The sequence below is a fragment of the Anguilla rostrata genome, chromosome 2 (assembly GCF_018555375.3).
Source record: "Anguilla rostrata isolate EN2019 chromosome 2, ASM1855537v3, whole genome shotgun sequence".
NCBI lineage: Eukaryota > Metazoa > Chordata > Actinopteri > Anguilliformes > Anguillidae > Anguilla > Anguilla rostrata.
Window position 1 is genome coordinate 70,231,496 of NC_057934.1, and position 19,800 is coordinate 70,251,295.

General features: G+C 43.8%; 1 protein-coding gene and 2 long non-coding RNA genes across 3 annotated transcripts in view; 1 reads left to right on the forward strand and 2 right to left on the reverse strand.

The window, feature by feature from the left end:
* The window catches only part of LOC135249363 (uncharacterized), a 167,339-nt gene that overhangs the window by 134,894 nt on the left and 12,645 nt on the right, over window positions 1-19,800 (reverse strand). The window lies entirely within an intron of this gene.
* On the reverse strand, window positions 1,011-1,787 carry LOC135249364 (uncharacterized). Its single transcript, XR_010328665.1, has 2 exons — window positions 1,727-1,787; window positions 1,011-1,639 (listed from the first exon to the last, which is right to left on the reverse strand). It is a non-coding gene; the product is annotated as an uncharacterized LOC135249364 (long non-coding RNA).
* On the forward strand, window positions 14,357-17,467 carry ptger1c (prostaglandin E receptor 1c (subtype EP1)). Its single transcript, XM_064324844.1, has 2 exons — window positions 14,357-15,322; window positions 16,374-17,467. The coding sequence occupies exons 1-2, from the start codon at window positions 14,378-14,380 to the stop codon at window positions 16,650-16,652; spliced, it is 1,224 nt and encodes a 407-aa protein (XP_064180914.1). The 5' UTR covers window positions 14,357-14,377; the 3' UTR covers window positions 16,653-17,467.

Sequence of the window (19,800 nt, forward strand, 5' to 3'; positions counted from 1 at the left end):
AGCAAATATTGCTTTAATGTTGTTTTGTGTTGGAATTCCCCTTTAATTGATAAAGTACTTATATGTGGTTTTGAACAATGTCTTCACAAAATAGAGAGGTTGAAGTATCATTTATATATATATATATATAGATATATTTTATATAGAGGTTAATATATATTGTGTGTCTCCAGAGACTAGCCATTCAGAGACTGTTTCTTTTTTGTATGTGTGTGTGTGTGTGTGTGTGTATTTTTGCCTCCAAATGTGTGTGTGCGTCCATGCACATGCGTGTGTGTGTGCGTGCGTGCGTGTGTGTTGAAGGGACATGTTCTGAAGGAAAGGTACTTGATCTCCAACACACAAACCAACTCTCCTCTGAAAATCTTGAAGGAGGTGTGACGTTGTCTTAAAATGAACAAACGTGATGTTTTTATATGCGTGTATGTATGTATATGTATGTATATATTTGTGTTTTATAATATGTATGGGTAATAATGCTGAATTCTGGGCAGCATTGGGTCCGCTCAACTTGGTGTTATGGCCGCTGCAGAACAGCCGGGCCAGTCTGGGTCCCGCTCAGGCCTGGTCCGGACGGGAGCGTGACTCGGTCACCCTGCTTCTAACTGATCATACCTGCGTTATCAGTGCTTAATTTATCCTAAAAAATGTCTGAAATATGTTCATAAGTTCGTAAGTTTAATTTTTACGGGTGTGAGTCTTCATTTATGCACTCTTCCAAAACAGACTTCCCATCAGAGTCTGTATGTGTCCTGTTAGTCCCCGCTCAGGTGGGGCTGGCGTTGACTGGTGCTTGTAAGTTAATTAACCTGTGCGGTGCCCTTTAAAACTGAGTTCTTCTCAAGAGATGGAGCTTTTCTCTACTCGACCATCTTTTTTGGGCTTGAGAGCACCGTACAGTCCAGTGGTTATGCAAACGTCTGTGAAAATTCGCAATGTGAATTTGACATGATCAGTTTATTGAACTATTTGATCTCAGTGTGATTTGATTTTAAGGTTATTTGTTTGTGAAAGGATTTAGTTATTTTGCACAGCCACGCCAGTATCCTTAAATGTAAAAAAAAATAATTGTGGCCTGATCACAAAAAGGAGATATTTTTGTTCATATTCTGTTGATAAAATATTTTTTATTTCATTTTTTACAGTTTTTAATAAGCTTTGCATAAAGTCTTTGCACAAAAGTTTGGATTTAGGTCGTTTTTAAGAATGTACTATTGGTTCCTCTGACAAAAATACCAGTTTTTAATTCAAATCATTATTAATATTATCAATATTAATATTAATAATTATTGCTTAATACTTTTAACAGAGCTTTTGTGTCAGTTTCGACTATGCTGATTCAATAAATTGTCATGCTGTGTTCATGCTGGCTCACTGTTGCTAAGCAATGTCACCTGACCATTCTACTGTTAGGTCACATGATTAATCAGTTTGACTCTTATGGGCTAATATACCTGTCATCTGTGTGACCTTTCCGTAATATACCTGTCACCTGTGTGACCTCACTGTAATATACCTGTCACCTGTGTCTTTGCTGTAGTATGTCAGTCACCTGTGTCTTTGCTGTAGTATACCTGTCACCTGTGTCTTTGCTGTAGTATATCAGTCATCTGTGTCTTTGCTGTAGTATATCAGTCATCTGCGTCTTTGCTGTAGTATATCAGTCATCTGTGTCTTTGCTGTAGTATATCAGTCATCTGCGTCTTTGCTGTAGTATACCTGTCACCTGTGTATTTGCTGTAGTATACCTGTCATGTATATGAATTGTCTCTCCCAAAAATCACCTGTCACCTATTTGGCCTTGTCAGGCTTTTTTCTTTACATTGAGCAGTTTTTCTATTAAAATGTCTATACTTCAGTTAGTGCCTTGGCCACACAGTAGGTCTGAAATCTGATTAGCGAGGTGCAATTTCTCTGCCTAATTAAATACTGTAATATCGGATCTATGTGTGAGGCCTTCATGAAATAAACATATCTTGATAGATTTTTGTTCATCTGTGTATTGTTTAATTTTCCCTCAAAGCTCGTATAAGCAAGAGGTCTTTTTGGATTTGGGTGTGGTAGAAATTAATTACACTTATTACATAGTTAAATTATTGACACTACATGTGTTTATTTGTGTGTCAGATCATCTGTAGCCTGGTACAGAGAGTGCATAAGAGTGAGTATGTGTGTGTGTGTGTGTGTGTGTAGGAAAAATAGTGTTGTGTGTATGTGTATGTGTGTTTGTCCAGACACAGTATCTGAGCCCCATTGCATCGTGGGATCATGCATTGTAAGGGATGAAATGAAAGTGGTTGGTGGATAAAAGCGATTATCAGTGCAAAATAATAATAATAATAATAATGATAATAATAATAATAATAATAAGGGGACAATAACAGGAGCTTTCATCTTGATGAAAAACATTTCTCACCCACCTCTGTTTCGACTCTCTCTTTATCTTTCTCTCGCTCCTTTTTCTCTTTTTCTCTCTTTCCCTCTCTCTATCCCTCCTCATCCCTCTCTCTTTCTTTCGTGCTCTTTCTCCTACTCATTTTCTCTCTCTCATTCCTTTTCTTTTTTTCTGTCTCCTCTCCCTCTCCATCTCGATATGCCCCCCTCAGTCTCTGAACCTCATTGATCACGGACGCTTGTCTGTCTCCAGTGATTCGGCAAACAGCCCTTTCAGAAACCACGTCTGAACAGTGCGTGTGCTTATTGCAGACGCACGGCGTCACCATGCGTTGAGTTTGCCTTTAGTTTTGAGAGCTTTTCAATCAATTCCAGCTTTTTTAATATAACAAAAATGAATTAATTTTTGCATGCGCAAATAAGACGGCTCCTTGTTTGCAATGCGGTATTCATTTTGCCTTTGATTCGTTTTCTTTTGGCATCTCCTATTTTCACAAAGTCAACACAGAAAGGAAGCCATTAGAGAAGGGAAACCCGTATATGCCACTTCTCAAAAGAAAAAAAAGGTTGTGTGCCACTGGCATGTGTGTATGCGTATGTGTGCATGCATCCAGAGGTGTGTGTGTGCGTGCATTACAAACATTACAGGCATTCAGCACACGCTCTTATCCAGAGCAACTTACACAACTTTTTTACACAGCATCCATTTATACAGCTTGAGAAAGCAATGCTGGTTATGAACCTTGCTCAAGGGTACTACAAGAGTGCACAACCTGGGAACTGAACCTGCAACCTTCAAGTTGCAAGGCCAGCTCCTTGCCCATTATACTACACAGCCGCCCCATGCAGGGGTGTGTGCGCGTGTGCGTGCTGGGACATTCACTGCAGGTAATTTGACCGTGATATTGTTTTGAAAATTGGAGCAAACCACACACGTTTACTTTTCTTTTGAATAGCTGATTTTGCATTGACCCAATGCTTCACATTAAAATAGATACAGACACAGAGAAGCCCCGCGGTCTATTGTGCAAATAAAAGAATCTTGTATTGAACAGACATTTTACCCATCAGGACTTCATCAGTGTCAGCCACCACAAATATTATTAGAATATTTGCCAGGTCTGTTGTGGAATCAGTCAAAGAACACAGAACGCACAGAACACAGTGACCTGGCTTATAAATGCACTCATTCTGCCTCATTCAAAAAAAAAAAACTTTCCTTAAATTATTCTTACTTTTGTTCTTAAAAATGTTCCTACGTAAAACCGCTATGAGATTCATGACGCATGTGCAGATCGTTGTTTTTGTGCGTATTCCAGGTATATGAGATGATGAATGCTGACAGTATGTAAATTTTATGTTCAATCCTGTTCACGTGATTTGCTTAAGGAAACATCCATGAACACATACAGATCAGAAAAAAAAAGATGAATTCCAAAATGTTCCTGGAAATGTTCTTACACACAGTTTGTTTCCACTTGACTAGCGCTAGACCATTTCCCAGACCCTACTGAATCCCTAAACCAAAGGTCAGCACCTACATCTGGGATTAAATGCATCGGCTGGACACAACACAACACCTGAGCTGGCTCACTTCAACCTGCAGCGATGTGGCCATGTGCCTGTGTAGCCCCCCACCTGAGAGATGCACCTAGCGGATGCACCTGGTTGTCATACCTGGGAGATACACCTGGGGCGAAGCACCTTGGCGATGCACGGCGGCCATTTTGCAGCAGGACGCTCCTCGCTCTTCAGGAAAGGCAGAGAGAGAGAGGAAACCGCAGGGTCACAGATGAACCGTTACTTTTCCTCACGCGGTGAACGCAGAAATCGCATATAAATTACACATACAGTATCACACGGTAAACTTTACCATAAACACACACACGTGTCAGTTTGTGATTGTCTGGCTATAATCCATGTTGGCACAGCAGAAGCATATGGAACTCTACCAGGCCAACCTGGACACAGAAAATGAATTCATGAACGCAAATGTGCAACTGTCTAACCCCTTCAAGCTTATTTAAGTATAAATAATTCAATTTCTATGTTCTCAGAATTACTCACACAAAGCATGCCTTCCATGAAACTGCTGTCACCCTTCAATTTTTACAAGATGTTAATGTAATTAATTAATTAATTTGCATTCTGCATTGGCAAGTGGTTTTCAAATTCACTAATTGGAGTCATCTAAAATGCAAAGCACCAGGAGTCCTCCGTTGTACACTTAAAAAATTACAAATTGTAGCACATCAACAATGAAATCGACTTGAAGTGCAAGGTGTCTCTCCCTATCCACCTCACCCGAGTGTTCAGCTATCAAGTTCTTGTACGGGGGCGAAATAGCTCAGGAGCTAAGAGCGGTTGTCTGGCAGTCACAGGGTTACCGGTTTGATCCCCCGCCCTGGGCGTGTCGAAGTGTCCCTGAGCAAGACAGCTAAAACCTAATTGCTCCCAACGAGCTGATTGGTACCTTGCATGGCAGCCTTTCGCCGTTGGTGTGGGAGTGTGTGTGAATGGGTGAATGAGAGGCATCAATTGTAAGGCACTTTGGATAAAAGCGCTATATAAATGCAGTCCATTTACCATAAGTTCTTAGAATATATATCCAGGGGCACTTACCAACCCATGTTAAAGGGACAGGGGGCTAAGCTTACACAAGCCGCTCTGCGACTTGGCGTGTGCGTAGGAGCCACCGGTGGCGTAGGTTTCGTTTGAACATTGGGGGGGACACATCAAGTGGGGGGTCCGGGGTCCGGGGGCTGTCCCCCAGGAACATTTTGAGCATCAAACACTTCATTTCCTGCATTCTGGTGAATTTTTATGCACCAATTTATGCCTTTTCTGCATCAATTTATGGTGGAAATGCTTCTTTCATGTTTTTATTGGAGGGGACAAATGCACAAGTTCTAAATATTGAGGGGGACGTATCCCCTGCGTCCCCTCCCCCCCTGAAATCTACGCCTATGGGTGCTACATGCGCTTGCTGCGGACGGACGTTTCAGACAGAGGGACGTTTTTCTGCTGCTGGGTCGGACCGTCAGGTGTCTGCTCAACGCTGTGCAGCTCCAGTTTCCCCAGGTAGGTCACCGTGCACTTTGTTAATGTCTACACTGATGGAGAGAGAGAGAGAGAGAGAGAGAGAGAGAGAGAGAGGGAGGGAGAGAGAGAGAAAGAGAGAGAGAGAGAATAGTAGAGAGAAAAAGAGAGATAAAGTAGTCTTGTGAAAAAGGCACATAATTGAAGAAAGGTGCGAGAAACGCATTATAGACACAGGAAGGAAAATGGAGCTAGGAGAGAGGGAAAATAAAATAATGAGACTGGGAGAAAGGGAGGGTAAATGAAAAATAACACCTAAAATATAGAGGAGGGGAGGGAAGGAGGGAGGGAGAGAGAGAGAGATTTGAGATTTAAAATCCCTTTTATTGGGACATTTTCCAACCACAGAAATTACTGTACTTCAAAATAAAAATAATAGACAAGGAACATAAAGAGAAAAACTATCAAAAAACTAACCACAGGCAGAAGAGAGAATAGATAGAGAAAAGAAAGAGAGAGAGAGAGAGAGAGAGAGAGAGAGAACATAAAGCAACAGGAGCTAGAGGTAATCTACTGAACAATTGAGAAGAGAACAAGATCAAAAGAGGGAGGGAGAGAGAGAGAAACCACAGTTTTGAAACAGAGGAGAGGGACACACACACACAGCAGACAGACAGGGGGTGAGAGAGAAAGACAGACAAACAGACAGAGAGAGAGAGAGAGAGAACACAGTTTTTAAACAAATCAGAGGAGAGGGACACACACACACACACACACACACACACATACAGACACACCCACCACCCACCCACCCACACACACACACACACACACACACACACATACATACACACACAGAGAGAGAGAGAGAGAGAGAGAGAGAGAGAGAGAGAGAGAGAGAGAGAGAGAGAGAGAGAGAGAGAGAGAGAGAGAGAGAGAGAGAGAGAGAGAGAGAGAGAGAGAGAGAGAAGTAGTCTCAGTGGAAGTGGGGAGAAACGGGAGAAACTCTGAGGGAGGATGGGGGAGGATGATAAGCCCCTCCGCTGACTGCAGGCTGAGACTCCGCCCTCTCCGGCCACTGCTCCCCGCCGCTGCTCTTCAGGACTCGCGAGGCTCCTGCCGCGTTACAGACGAACAGGCCAGGCCACGCCCCTGCTTTCAGGTAACGCCGCCTCAGTGCGTCTGTTACAATGATTCAGTGCGTCATTATCGTCGCCTCAGTGCGTCTGTTACAATGATTCAGTGCGTCATTATCGTCGCCTCAGTGCGTCTGTTACAATGATTCAGTGCGTCATTATCGTCGCCTCAGCGCGTCTGTTACAATGATCCAGTGCGTCATTAACGTTGGATGAATGTGTCTGTAACATTGCCTCGATTGATCCATAACATTGATTCAGTGCATCTGTAATATTGATTCAGTCCAGCTGTAATGTTGGCTGATTGCATCTGTAACAGTGATTCAGTCCAGGTGTAATGTTGGCTGATTGCATTTGTAACATTGATTCAGTCCAGCTGTAATGTTGGTTCAATGCATCTGTAACATTGATTCAGTCCAGGTGTAATGATGGCTCAATGCATCTGTAACATTGATTCAGTCCAGGTGTAATGATGGCTCAATGCATCTGTAACATTGATTCAGTCCAGCTGTAATGTTGGCTGATTGCATCTGTAACATTGATTCAGTCCAGCTGTAATGTTGGCTGAATGCATTTGTAACACTGACTTGGTGTGTCTATGATGTTGACTAAATGTCTCTGCAATGTTGACTTAAGTAATCTGTAACTTTCATTGAGTGCATCTACAACACTGGCTCAGTGTATGCACAGCACTGATTTAGTGTGTCTGTAATGTTGGCTCAATGCATCCATAACACTGATTCAGTGCGTCTGTAATTTTCCTGAAAGTATGTGGAAAATTGACTAAATATGCCTGCCGCATTGACTCAATCTTTCTTTAACACTGGCTTCATGTATCTGTAGTGTTGTCTCTATGTGTTTGTAAGACACATATGGAGCCAAATACCTCTCACTGTACACCAATGATCAATAATCAATTAGCCTCTCGCTGTAGACCAATTAAATTGTAAATTGACTGCATTTATAAAGCGCTTTACAATTGATTTACACCAGAGTAGTTAGGGGTTAGGTGTCTTGCTCAGGGACACTTCGACATGCCCAGAGCGGGGATCGAACCAGCAACCCTCCGACTGCCAGACAACCGCTCTTACCTCCTGAGCTATGTCGCCTCTCACATTGCGCACCAATAAATAATTAGTCATGACAGTGTTACGAATTAACCTTTCACTGTAGGCCAGCATGTTATCAGTGTTATTAATTAACCTCACATTGTGCACCAATAAATAATTAATGTCTCTTAACTAACCTCTCACTGTGTTATCATAGGGTTATTAATGAACCTGCCAGTGTATAACAATGAGTGATTACAGTGTTATTTACCAACCTCTCACCGTGCATCAATATGTGGGGCTGAAATATATACAGCCGACATCCATCCCTCTCTAAAATCTAGACTAAAAGGGTAAATTCATTCTACAGAAGGGCTACAAGTGGCCAAAGGACGTTTGGAGTACAAGAATGATCAACGCCTAGAGCTCAAACCAAAAAAAAAAAAAAAGCTTGTTCAGACAGTTGGTCTTGACTCTAACACACATATGCTATGAATATCATTATCTTTCAAAGCGGACTCCTGACCTACAATTAATCTAAAAACCTATAGGCCTAAATAAATAATGTATACGATTATATACCTGTTACGGTTGCTCTCCACACCCGCAAACATAAGCGATGCTGACGCCGCAGGAACTTTTTCACTTGCCAGCCATACAATTGATGCACATCCAGATACATCTAGCCGACTGAATTCAAATAGTAATTACTCGAATCCAGACTCAGCCATAGCATAGATGGCAATTCAATTAAACACTGGTGGTGAAAGGATGTTCAGTAAAAGCAAGGGACTATTCGTCTATAATACCATGTGCAAGTACACAGACAAACTCATTGTTACATCTCGAGGCTTGAGCAGTTTATCGGACGGTTCCGCAATATAAATAGTCTAGGACCGAAGCAGAAGCACTACCAGGCTAACACGAAACGGACAAGGTACGAGACTTAATATTCGGAAAAAGACAAATGCACGATAGTATACTCCACAATAAGGAACGAGAAAGCAATAAACGCGAAGTTAGGAAATCGAAAGACCGTCTGGGCTAAACCAGTCTAACGTGGCCGAACGCTGTAAGCAAAACACCGTGCAGGAGTATCAGCTGACAGACAATTATCACGAAGCACCCATAACAAGAGACTAACCAAAACTTTACGTAGCCTAAATGTTTAGGCGTCCACGTTACTCAGTTATCAAACTGAACAGTGCTATCAAAAAAAAAAAAAAACCATACCAGTCAAACGAGTCTCTCCTTTTCCCAGCTGAATATGCCCAGCTGGACGACACACCTGATACAAATCCAGAGTGATTAAACCAATCAGTGGCGCTACCATTTAACTCCATTGTAGGCTTTCCCGATCCTACCTAACCAAACAGAAAAAAAACTCTAACTCAATAAGCTAGTCTTGTGGTTTTCTGCGCTCGGGGCGACTTTGAACGCTAAACTCGTGAGCACTAGCAGACCAATTGACTAGTCAACCTCAGTACCCCGAAGCGTACCCCCACTCATATTAACCACCAAAAACAAAAAAGGAAAAACAATAAAGTGACAAGTCCCTTGGACCCGCCCGGCGGCTAAGCTAACCGGTCTAAGAACAGAAAATTTAACTCTGAAGGGTAAAATCCCGGACGAGCCCCCATTTATGTTACGGTTGCTCTCCACACCCGCAAACATAAGCGATGCTGACACCAAGGTTTCCCAAAACTAACCAATGACTCTATTTAATTACATATAAGGAATACTAAAATAGCTGCAAAACACCAGATAAAATCAAGACCCGGCCGTGGTCGAGAGGAGAGGAGAAAAAGTCCCATCTTTTGAGAAGCCGACTCCAGGCTTCTTAAAAGGGCACCGCCACAGGTGCTCTCAATTAACTGTAACAAGACACACACGTGTCCAAACGGCCAGCGCCCCCACCTGAGGCGGAGGGACGTAACAATATGTATTATACATATATACATACATATATATATGTATGTATGTATTTTCACAATTAGCACCCCATTGATTTATTTATTGATCTATTACGCCTGTTAATTAATCTTTTATTTATTTTTTTAAAAATGTAATCTCTTTGTAAAGGTATTATTTGTCATATAGTACAGCACAGAAAACATTAGTTGACTTGATTGATTGATTGATTGATTGATTGATTGAAAACCCTGGGATTTGAATATGAGTAAGTTATTTATGACATTTACAAAGCTATTCTGACTGATTCTGACTGGTGGTCTAAATTAAATCATTAGAAGAGACAAATTTAAAACAATTACCAACTCAATACAATTCAGAGGTTGCAACTGTGTTTGGAATGAAGATCAGCACACACAGGATGCATTGAACTGTATGTGAGGACCACTGGGCTTGAAAACCCTTAATAAAAAATAAAAATAAACAAATAAATAAAAAATGCACTAATCCAGGTTTACTATGCCCGAACAAAACACATATCCAGAGTGGTTACAGACTGGATCCATAACAAGCCCTCAAGAAGGATAAAACATCAAGAAGAAAACTCCAAGGCACTCAATCACCAAAAAAAAAAAAAAAAAAAAAAGATTTAAAAGCTTTTATAGTTTGGCTATTATCGTGATAAGAAAAATGCCAATGATACTAACACCATCTCACAATGAGCTCCTTTCCTTTTTGACACTAATTGACACTGTTTGAAGCCAAGGCAGTGTTCCTTTCTATTTTACCATTTTAGAAAACACCAAGAAATAAAAACTTCACTATGACCCCCATTCGCAGTGGCAGTGAAGTGTTGAAAATCTGACACTCTGGTCTGTTCCATTTCAGAGCGCAACACTCGGTCCCAATTATATGTCAGCGGCAAAATTTGTAGTGCCTGCTAGCCCCCAGCACACAGTTAAACCCCTTGTAGAAAGTTAGGAAAGTGAGGTAAAGGTGTGACTCGTGAAGGTGCTGACATGAAGAAGCGCTGAAACATTGTGTTATGCCGAAGGTCTGTTCGCTTTTGACAGTTTTCACTTAATTATTTCTTGTACCTTGTTTAAATTGTTTTCTTAAGAACAAGGATGTTTTTGTTCTAAAAACAAGGGACTGGTGAAATTATCTCTGGCTATATATACATGTACAGAACATTGGAGAATTGCTGTTGTCGCATCAGCGTTAAAGTTCTTAAATTTCCCGAGGTCTTGAAAACTACTTTTTTAATGGACAGTAAAGACGTCCATTACCCTCTGCCCCATGCCTGTTGATGCAGGACATTAACACTGGATATAAATGTACCTGTTAAGCTTAATCTGTTTTTAAATGCATTATTTGTACTTTATAATTGGCTTGCAAATTAATTATGATGGAAAAACAAATCAAGTAATCCTGTCGAATAATAATAAATGCTGTTAAATAAATGCAATTTAATATGAATGAGAGAATTCTGGACATGTTTATGGGTATAATTATCAGGGGTCCATTAATGGCTTCCAGTGGCGAATTAGGGACTAATTGCCCGGGATTAATCAAGGGCATAATGGATAATGGATAATTATATGGAAATGTTTGGAAATGGTAAGAGAGGTGAAGTGTTTACTTTTAAAGTAATCACACAATATTAGTGCGAGCAGGCAGCACACCATGCTGGTATGAACCACAGTACAGCATGGGGTCAAATAGTGTGGTGTAGAGGTTAGGGACCTGGACTTTTAACTTTTACACTGGCACATCCGAGCCCAGGCGGACCTGTGATAGATCGGTGCTGGAGCTTCTCGCACTGTGATCTCAGCCGATGAGACCTGATCTAGAATCAGCCCTGTGATTATAATCAGGCTGGCAGAGCGATCTCAGCCGATGAGACCTGATCTAGAATCAGCCCTGTGATTATAATCAGGCTGGCAGAGTGATCTCAGCCGATGAGACCTGATCTAGGATCAGCCCTGTAATTATAATCAGGCTGGCAGAGCGATCTCGGTCGATGAGACCTGATCTAGAATCAGCCCTGTGATTATAATCACACTGGCAGAGTGATCTCAGCCGATGAGACCTGATCTAGAATCAGCCCTGTGCTGCGGTCATTGTAATCAAATTTATTTTCTCAAATAAAAACTGAGATTGATTTAAAAAAATTTAAACTCTCTCATTTTTTAGTTTTGACTGTAATTGAGATTATTTATTTTGTGATCCAGGGGATAATAATAATTACTACAAATATCTTCTTACTTCATACATATATGTTATTACTGTGTTATTAACCTCTTACTACATACCAATAAGTCATTACAGTGTTATTAAATAACAGGTTAGACTGAATTCTATACAGCAGATTCCCCGCTGACTCCCCCCCTCCCACCCACAATCCCATCTGTTTTTCCTGAGTAGAAGTGACATCTGTCAGAGGGTCACCTTCTGGCTTAATGAATTGCGTTAACTTTATAATGAAATTTTCTCCTTATATTCTGTGTGATGTATTGTTTCATAAGTGGGGTTTTTTTCCCCCTCTGCTCTCTTTCGCACACCTGTTGGCGATGGTGTGCACGTGATTGAATGCACTCTCCACCTCCTGTCTGCTGGGCTGTCCTGAGAAGAAGGAGTGACTTCATCTGATTAGGTTACTGATGGCGATCCAGGTGCTGTGTGTGTGTGTGTGTGTGTGTGTGTGCTGTGTGTGTGTGTGCGTATGTTTGCGTGTGTGTGTATGTGTACGGGTGTATATGTGTGTGTGTGTGTGTGTGTGTGTATGGTCTGCTTGTGTGGGTGTAGTGTTGACAGTGTGTGTTGCGTGTGTGTGCACATCGGGTTTTGTTGTGTGTGTGTGACAGTGTGGTTGTCGTGTGTAGTGTGTGTGCTACGTGTGTGTGTGTGTGGGTTGGTGGAGTGTGTGTGTGTTGCTGTGGTGGGTGTGTGCCAAATGGTATGTGTGTTTATGGTGTGCGTACGTTTTGGTTGTGTGTGTATGTGTGGTGTATATGTGGTGTGTGTGTATGGGTTGGTCGTGTGTGGTGTGTGTATTACAGTGTGTGTGGTGTGTGTCCACTGGTGTGTGTGTGTGTGAGTGGTCGTTTGTGTGGTGTGTATGTACGGTTTATATTGATGGTGTGTAGTGGCTGGGGGTATTTATGTGGTAGGTATGTGTGAGTGTCGTCTGGTGTGTGTGTGTGTTTTGTGGTGTGATGTGTGAGTGTCATCGGGTGGTGGTGTGGTTATGTGGGTGTGGTGTGATGCTGTCTGGGTGAGGGTGTGTAGTGTGACTCTGGTTGTGTTGTCAGTGGGGAGATGGTGCTTCCGACTCTAGTAGGCAGACCAGTGGGTGATCGTGAAGCTCCGCTGCTATGTCTATAGGATAGTCGGTGGACTGCTAACGCCTTGTGCCTATGTCAAGCTGTAATATCTGGGTTTGTTTTACTAAAAGAGGAAATTTCTAAAGTGGCTAAATTAGGGTCTGTTTAGGTTGCACGTTCTTTACTCAGACACTACCTGGCTCGTGGCTGCATTTGACACACAATATATGAAATGGGATCGAGTGGAATGGAGATGGTTTCACACTATACCTTAGCTTCTAAGTAACGCTTTCTTTCTTTTTCATCTTTTAGAGCATTCCTTTATATTTCTTCTGTCTGCTGAACATGTCATATTGTTGCTTTCTGTACCTTTACTAGCCAATCCGTGTCGAGGTAGTCTGTCAGCCGAGTTTAGAACTTTCACCCTTTGCTTCTGTCCGTCTCTTAGCAACACGTTTCTGCACTGAAGGCTTGCGCGGCACTGTGCCTCCTGACTGGAGAGCCCTTGTGTTCTTTTTGCAGTGTTCCCTGGGTAACGGTACGTGCTGATGGCCAGAACTGTAATTAAATGTGCTACTTTCCTGCCCTTTGGTCCTCTCCAGCCAATCATTCCCCACTCCAGGGGCATGCTGGGTTCTCCAGCCAATCATTCCCCACTCCAGGGGCATGCTGGGTTCTCAAGCCAATCATTCCCCACTCCAGGGGCATGCTGGGTTCTCCAGCCAATCATTCCCCACTCCAGGGGCATGCTGGGTTCTCCAGCCAATCATTCCCCACTCCAGGGGCATGCTGGGTTCTCAAGCCAATCATTCCCCACTCCAGGGGCATGCTGGATTCTCCGGCCAATCATTCCCCACTCCAGGGGCGTGCTGGGTTCTCAAGCCAATCATTCCCCACTCCAGGGGCGTGCTGGGTTCCCAAGCCAATCATTCCCCACTCCAGGGGTGCGCTGGGTCTCAGCAATCATTCCACTCAGCATGCTGGGTCTCAAGCATCATTCCCCACTCCAGGGGCATGCTGGGTTCTCCAGCCAATCATTCCCCACTCCAGGAGCATGCTGGGTTCTCCAGCCAATCATTCCTGACTCCAGGGGCATTCTGTCCACAGGGCCATGGGTTCGAATCCCCACCCTGACCCTCACTGCTGGACTGAGATTGTGTGCTTGGCCGTTTTTAGGTTTCTGGTTTCCGTCTTCGCCGGATTGCTTTGGCAGAGTGTTTCTCTGCTCTCCGTTTGTTTTTGTGGCTTCGTTTTTCTTTGTTTTTATTAGCATTCCATGGCTGTTTGGCGGTAAGTTCGCGCGGGGCGCAATTTGCGCAAAAAATGTGCCGCACTTCAATAAACCTTTCGCTTGTTTGTTTGTTTGATTGGTAAGTTGATTTGGTAAGTGCTAACGTAATGCCAAATGCTAACGCTAATGCAATGCAATTTAATGCTAATTCTAACCTAAGGCTAATTACAGTGTGGTGCTAATGTCTCTGTTTTTCTTTCAGATGGTCTCAGCCTCAACATCTCTGCTGCCATGGCTTACGAGACCATCCCGTCCTCTCCTCTTTCCTCCCTCCATCCGTCCTCCTCCTCCTCTTCCGCCTTGCCCGACCCATCGCTGCTGCTCCCCTCGGTCCGGAACGCCAGCGCGCCGTCGCCGGAGCTCCCCGAACCTGCGGCCCCGGGGATGACCTGCGTCACCATGACGCTGGGCGCCGTCTCCAACCTGGCGGCGCTGGCGATCCTGTCCCGCTCGTCCGCCCGGCGCCGCCGGCGCCCCAAGTCGCCGTTCCTCCTCCTGACGGGGGCGCTGCTGCTCACCGACCTGGCGGGCCACCTCATCCCGGGGGCGCTGGCCCTGCACCTCCACCTGGAGCGAGGGCAGAGGTGGGGCTTGGGCGAGGGGCGGGGCTGGGCCGAGCCGGGGGCGGGGCTTTGCCGGCTGTTCGGGGCCTGCATGGTGTTCTTCGGCCTCTGTCCCCTGCTGCTGGGCGGGGCCATGGCGGTGGAGCGTTGCCTGGGGATCACCCGGCCCCTCCTCCACGCCGCCGTGGCGACCGTCAGCCACGCCCGCCGCGCCGCGGCCCTGCTGGCCTCCCTGGCCCTCCTGCTGGCGCTGCTCCCCCTGGTGGCCGTGGGCAGCTACACGCCCCAGTTCCCGGGGACCTGGTGCTTCCTGCCAGTGCACCGCCCCCCCACAGCCGCCGACGCCGGCCTGGCCCTGGCCTTCTCCAGCCTGGGGCTCGCGGCGCTCGCTCTGTCCCTCTTCTGCAACTCCCTGAGCGGACTGGCTCTGCTGCAGGCCCGGCTGGCCTCCAGAGGGGCCCAGAAGGCCTTCCTCACGGGGGCGGGGCGAGGTCAACATGGGGTCACCGGCCGACCAGCCTTCCCCTCCCCCGTACGCTCGCTGGACGTGGAGATGATGGCGCAGCTGGCTGGGATTACTGTGGTCTCCTGTGTCTGCTGGACCCCTTTCCTGGTGAGTGGGACAGAGTGAGACACACACACGCACACATGCACGGGAAATACATACACATAAACACACATACATACACAACATACGTACACATGTAAACACACACACACACACAAACACACACATATAAACACATATATGTGTGTGTGAAAGGAGATGTGAATTTGAGAAAGGATGTGAATCTGAAAGAGGATGTGATTTTACGAGAGGATGTGAGTGGGAGAGAAGATGTGAGTGTGAGAGAGGATGTGAGTGTGAGAGAAGATGTGAGTGTAAGAGAGGATGCGAGTGGGAGAGAAGATGTGAGTGTGAGAGAGGATATAAGTGTGAGAGAGAATGTGAGTGTGAGAGGATGTGAGTGGGAGAGAAGATGTGAGTGTGAGAGAGGATATGAGTGTGACAGAAGATGTGAGTGTGAGGGAGGCTGTGAGTGGGAGAGAGGCTGTGAGTGGGAGAGAAGATGTGAGTGTGAGAGAGGATGTGAGTGTGAGAGAGCATGAGAGTGTGAGAGAAGATGTGAGTGTAAGAGAGGCTGTGAGTGGGAGAGAAGATGTGAGTGTGAGAGAGGATATGAGTGTGAGAGAGGATGTGAGTGTGAGAGGATGTGCGTGGGAGAGGATGTGAGTGTGAGAGAGGATGTGAGTGTGAGAGGATGTGTGTGAGAGAGGATGTGATTGGCCTGTTCTGGTGGAAGGAGGAGATGGAGTCTTTTGGAGTTTAGGAGGGCAGCTGAACAACTTAAGGAAGACCTGCTGACTGCATAAAAAGGATATAATAAATACTGTCACCTTGTGGACAACTTTGGTTGCAGAAAGATTATAAATATCTATGTCAATTTCCCTCTCTCCCTCTCTCTCTCCTTCTCAAATTCAAATACAATTTGCTTTACTGGAAAGAAATACACTACATATGTATACCAAAGCATACAGAAATCAAATCTGCCCGTTCCTCCCCCCCCCTCTTTCTATATAACTCTTTGTCTCTCCATTCTCTCTCTCTCTCTCTCTCTCTCTCTCTCTCTCTCTCTCTCTCTCTCTCTCTCTCCCTCCCTCAGGTTCTGGTCTCGGCATCGGTGGGGCGGTTCCACGGCGGTTCTGGGCCGAGCGGTCCGGGCCAGGGCCCGCGTCCGTACGAGCGGCAGGTTCTGCTCGGCCTGCGCATGGCCTCCTGGAACCAGATCCTGGACCCGTGGGTCTACATCCTGCTGCGCCGGGCGGTGCTGCGCAGGCTCTGCGGTCTGCTGCAGCCGCAGCGCCCCAGCATCACGCACAGCAGCAGCTCCTGCGCAGACTGGCCCGGGCCGGACGCCTGTCTGCGCAGCACAAAACGCTGACACGGCAGCACGGAAAGATACGTACTCACACATGAGCTCGCTGTAAAGACAAATACACACACACACACTGTAAGGACAAATGGGTACACACACACTCACTGTGAAGACAAATGTGTACACACACACTCACTGTGAAGACAAATATATACACACAAATACTGTAAAGACAAATCTGTACACACACACTCACTCTGAAGACAAATATGTACACACACACTCATTGTGAAGACAAGTATGTACACACAAATACTGTAAAGACAAATATGTACACACACACTCACTGTGAAGACAAATATGTACACACAAATACTGTAAAGACAAATATGTACACACACACGCACGCACACTCGCTGCAAAGGCAAGTACATACACGTACACACAGACATGCGCACAAGCATGGGAAAAACATACACACATGTATAAACACACACTCACACGCAGGAAATAAATACCGGTGGTGGTACCTAAAGGCAACAAGTTCGATTACCACAGTGCGCTGCCGTTGTGCCCTTGAGCAAGGTACTTAACCTGCATTGCTTCAGTATATATCCAGCTGTATAAATGGATGCAATGTGAAAAGTTGTAAGTGTAAGTCGTTCTGCATAAGAGCATCTGATAAATGCCTGTAATGTAATGCAACATAGACACCCAAAAACACACACACACGCACCTATGAACACATGCATGCACGCACACACGAACACACATTGTAAACAGACACACAGTCACAGACACCACACACATACCCACGTGTACACACACACACACGCACACACACATACACACGTGTACACACATGCTCACACACACATACACACGTGTACACACACACACACATACATACACATGTGTACACACACACACACTCACATACATACACACGTGTACACACACAGGATGTTTCAATATAAGCACTCATGCACAGACTCTGAAACGTGCGAAGACTACATGCTCAAACTGGTGCATCACACTGGTACATATCCTACACTAAAGACTCTCATACACATATCCTACACTAAAGACTCTCATACACATATCCTACACTAAAGACTCTCATACACATATCCTACACTAAAGACTCTCATACACATATCCTACACTAAAGACTCTCATACACATATCCTACACTAAAGACTCTCATACACATATCCTACACTAAAGACTGACTTACACATATCCTACACTAAAGACTCTATACACTACCTAACTAAAGACCTCTACACATACCTACACTAAAGACTCTCATACATACCACACTAAAGACTCTCTACATACCTACACTATGGGTTCATACCATTCCTACACTAAGTCTCATACACATATCCTACACTAAAGACTCTCATACACATATCCTACACTAAAGACTCTCATACACACCCTACACTAAAGACTGACTTACACATATCCTACACTAAAGACTGTCATACACATATCCTACACTAAAGACTCTCATACACATATCCTACACTAAAGACTCTCATACACATATCCTACACTAAAGACTCTCATACACATCCTACACTAAAGACTGACTTACACATATCCTACACTAAAGACTGACTTACACCTACTGAACTAAGACACTGTCACATACTCACACATGCAAATGTAATGTTGACACACAGTATAACCATCTCTTCAAGGACAAGGTGTTCATTCTTGGGTTTAGTTCGGCTCTGCAATGTAATGTTTTTTTTTGTTGTTATTTGTTTTTATCTCAAAACGTGCTGAAAGCTGCATTTTTGTTGTCAACCTCACTGTGAAGTGAAATGATAATAAATTAGATCTGAAATAATATCTCAACCCTCTTCTGTCAGTGGGTTAAAGAGCAGCGCCTCATCTTTTCCAGAACATTCTTGGCTGCTACAAGAATGACACTTTCATTCTGTAAGAATGGTGATTTGGACAATGTTTCCTCATATTTATTACGCATCAATAGTAAGTGCTTATGTAAACGCATAACACACAGACTATTCGTTATTTCAAAATCCCTCTGACTTTGTGTCCCGCGTGTTGGAACCTGCAACCTCTGACAACTTCTGAGGGTGTTGGCAGAACTTTCAGAACTGTGGTATGATTAATCTCAGCACTAACCAAGCCTGTTTCCTTTGGATTTGAACCTTGTTACAATCATACCAATCGGATTGACACGAAAGGTCTTAAAACTCCCTCGAGCCATTGTTGCAAAAAGGGATTTTACTCACGTCCTGAGCACGCAAATGTACCAAAACTTTTTTTTTCTTTTTTAAATCCAAACAATAAGTGCCAGGTGCATTAAGTCAGTGAATCAATACATTTAAAAAATCCCTGTTGAGCTTGATTGCTGGTTTTAATTTCTATTAAAAACTTTCTATTTCTATTTCTGTTCATTTCTGTAATGTACTGAATTGAAATGGAATGGACCCCTTTCCTGTCTACATTTGGAAACTTGCAAGAGTTCACTGGCCAAATATTGCTCATCAGTTCTTTGTAATTGCTTTGATCTTAGCGCTGAATGTTAAGTACTTTGAGCTACATTTTATGTATGAAAGGTGCTATATAAATAAAGCTTATTATTATTATTATTATTATTATTATAATCAAGCTCTTAGTCACTTCCAGTACAGATTTCACCCAATAAAGCCACACAAATGACAGCACAGCAGAACAGTGGCAGAGCGCACGTTAAGTTCCAAAAGATGCTGATGGAAATTAATGAGGCTCAAAAATAGTTTGGGGTAGAAGGAGTCAAGAGCAAATGTAAAAAAAAAAAAAGGAAGAAAAATCAAGTGGTTAAAAAAAACCCTTCTTTGCCATATTTTAACTGTTTTTTCCCCCCGTGTATTTTCCAAACATATTATTTCCTGTGTCGGGTGCTGCATGTTGCTCCAGAACATATTTAATAAAAAAAATAAAAAATAAAAAAAATTAATAAAAAAACGAATGGGCAAGAACAGCAGTTGTTACATGTTTAACCAAAAAAAAAAATATTATACAAGAATTTATTTTTTTATTTTTAATTTTTTAATTTTTAAAACAGACAGGGACAGGAGAGAAAGGCCTGCAGCCGCGGTTCTTTTGAGGGTGCACTGGTGCCACAGGCTCACGTCCCGTTGGTGTCTGGTTGAGGGTTCGATGTGACGATTTGCCGTTTTTTTCTCCTCGTGCT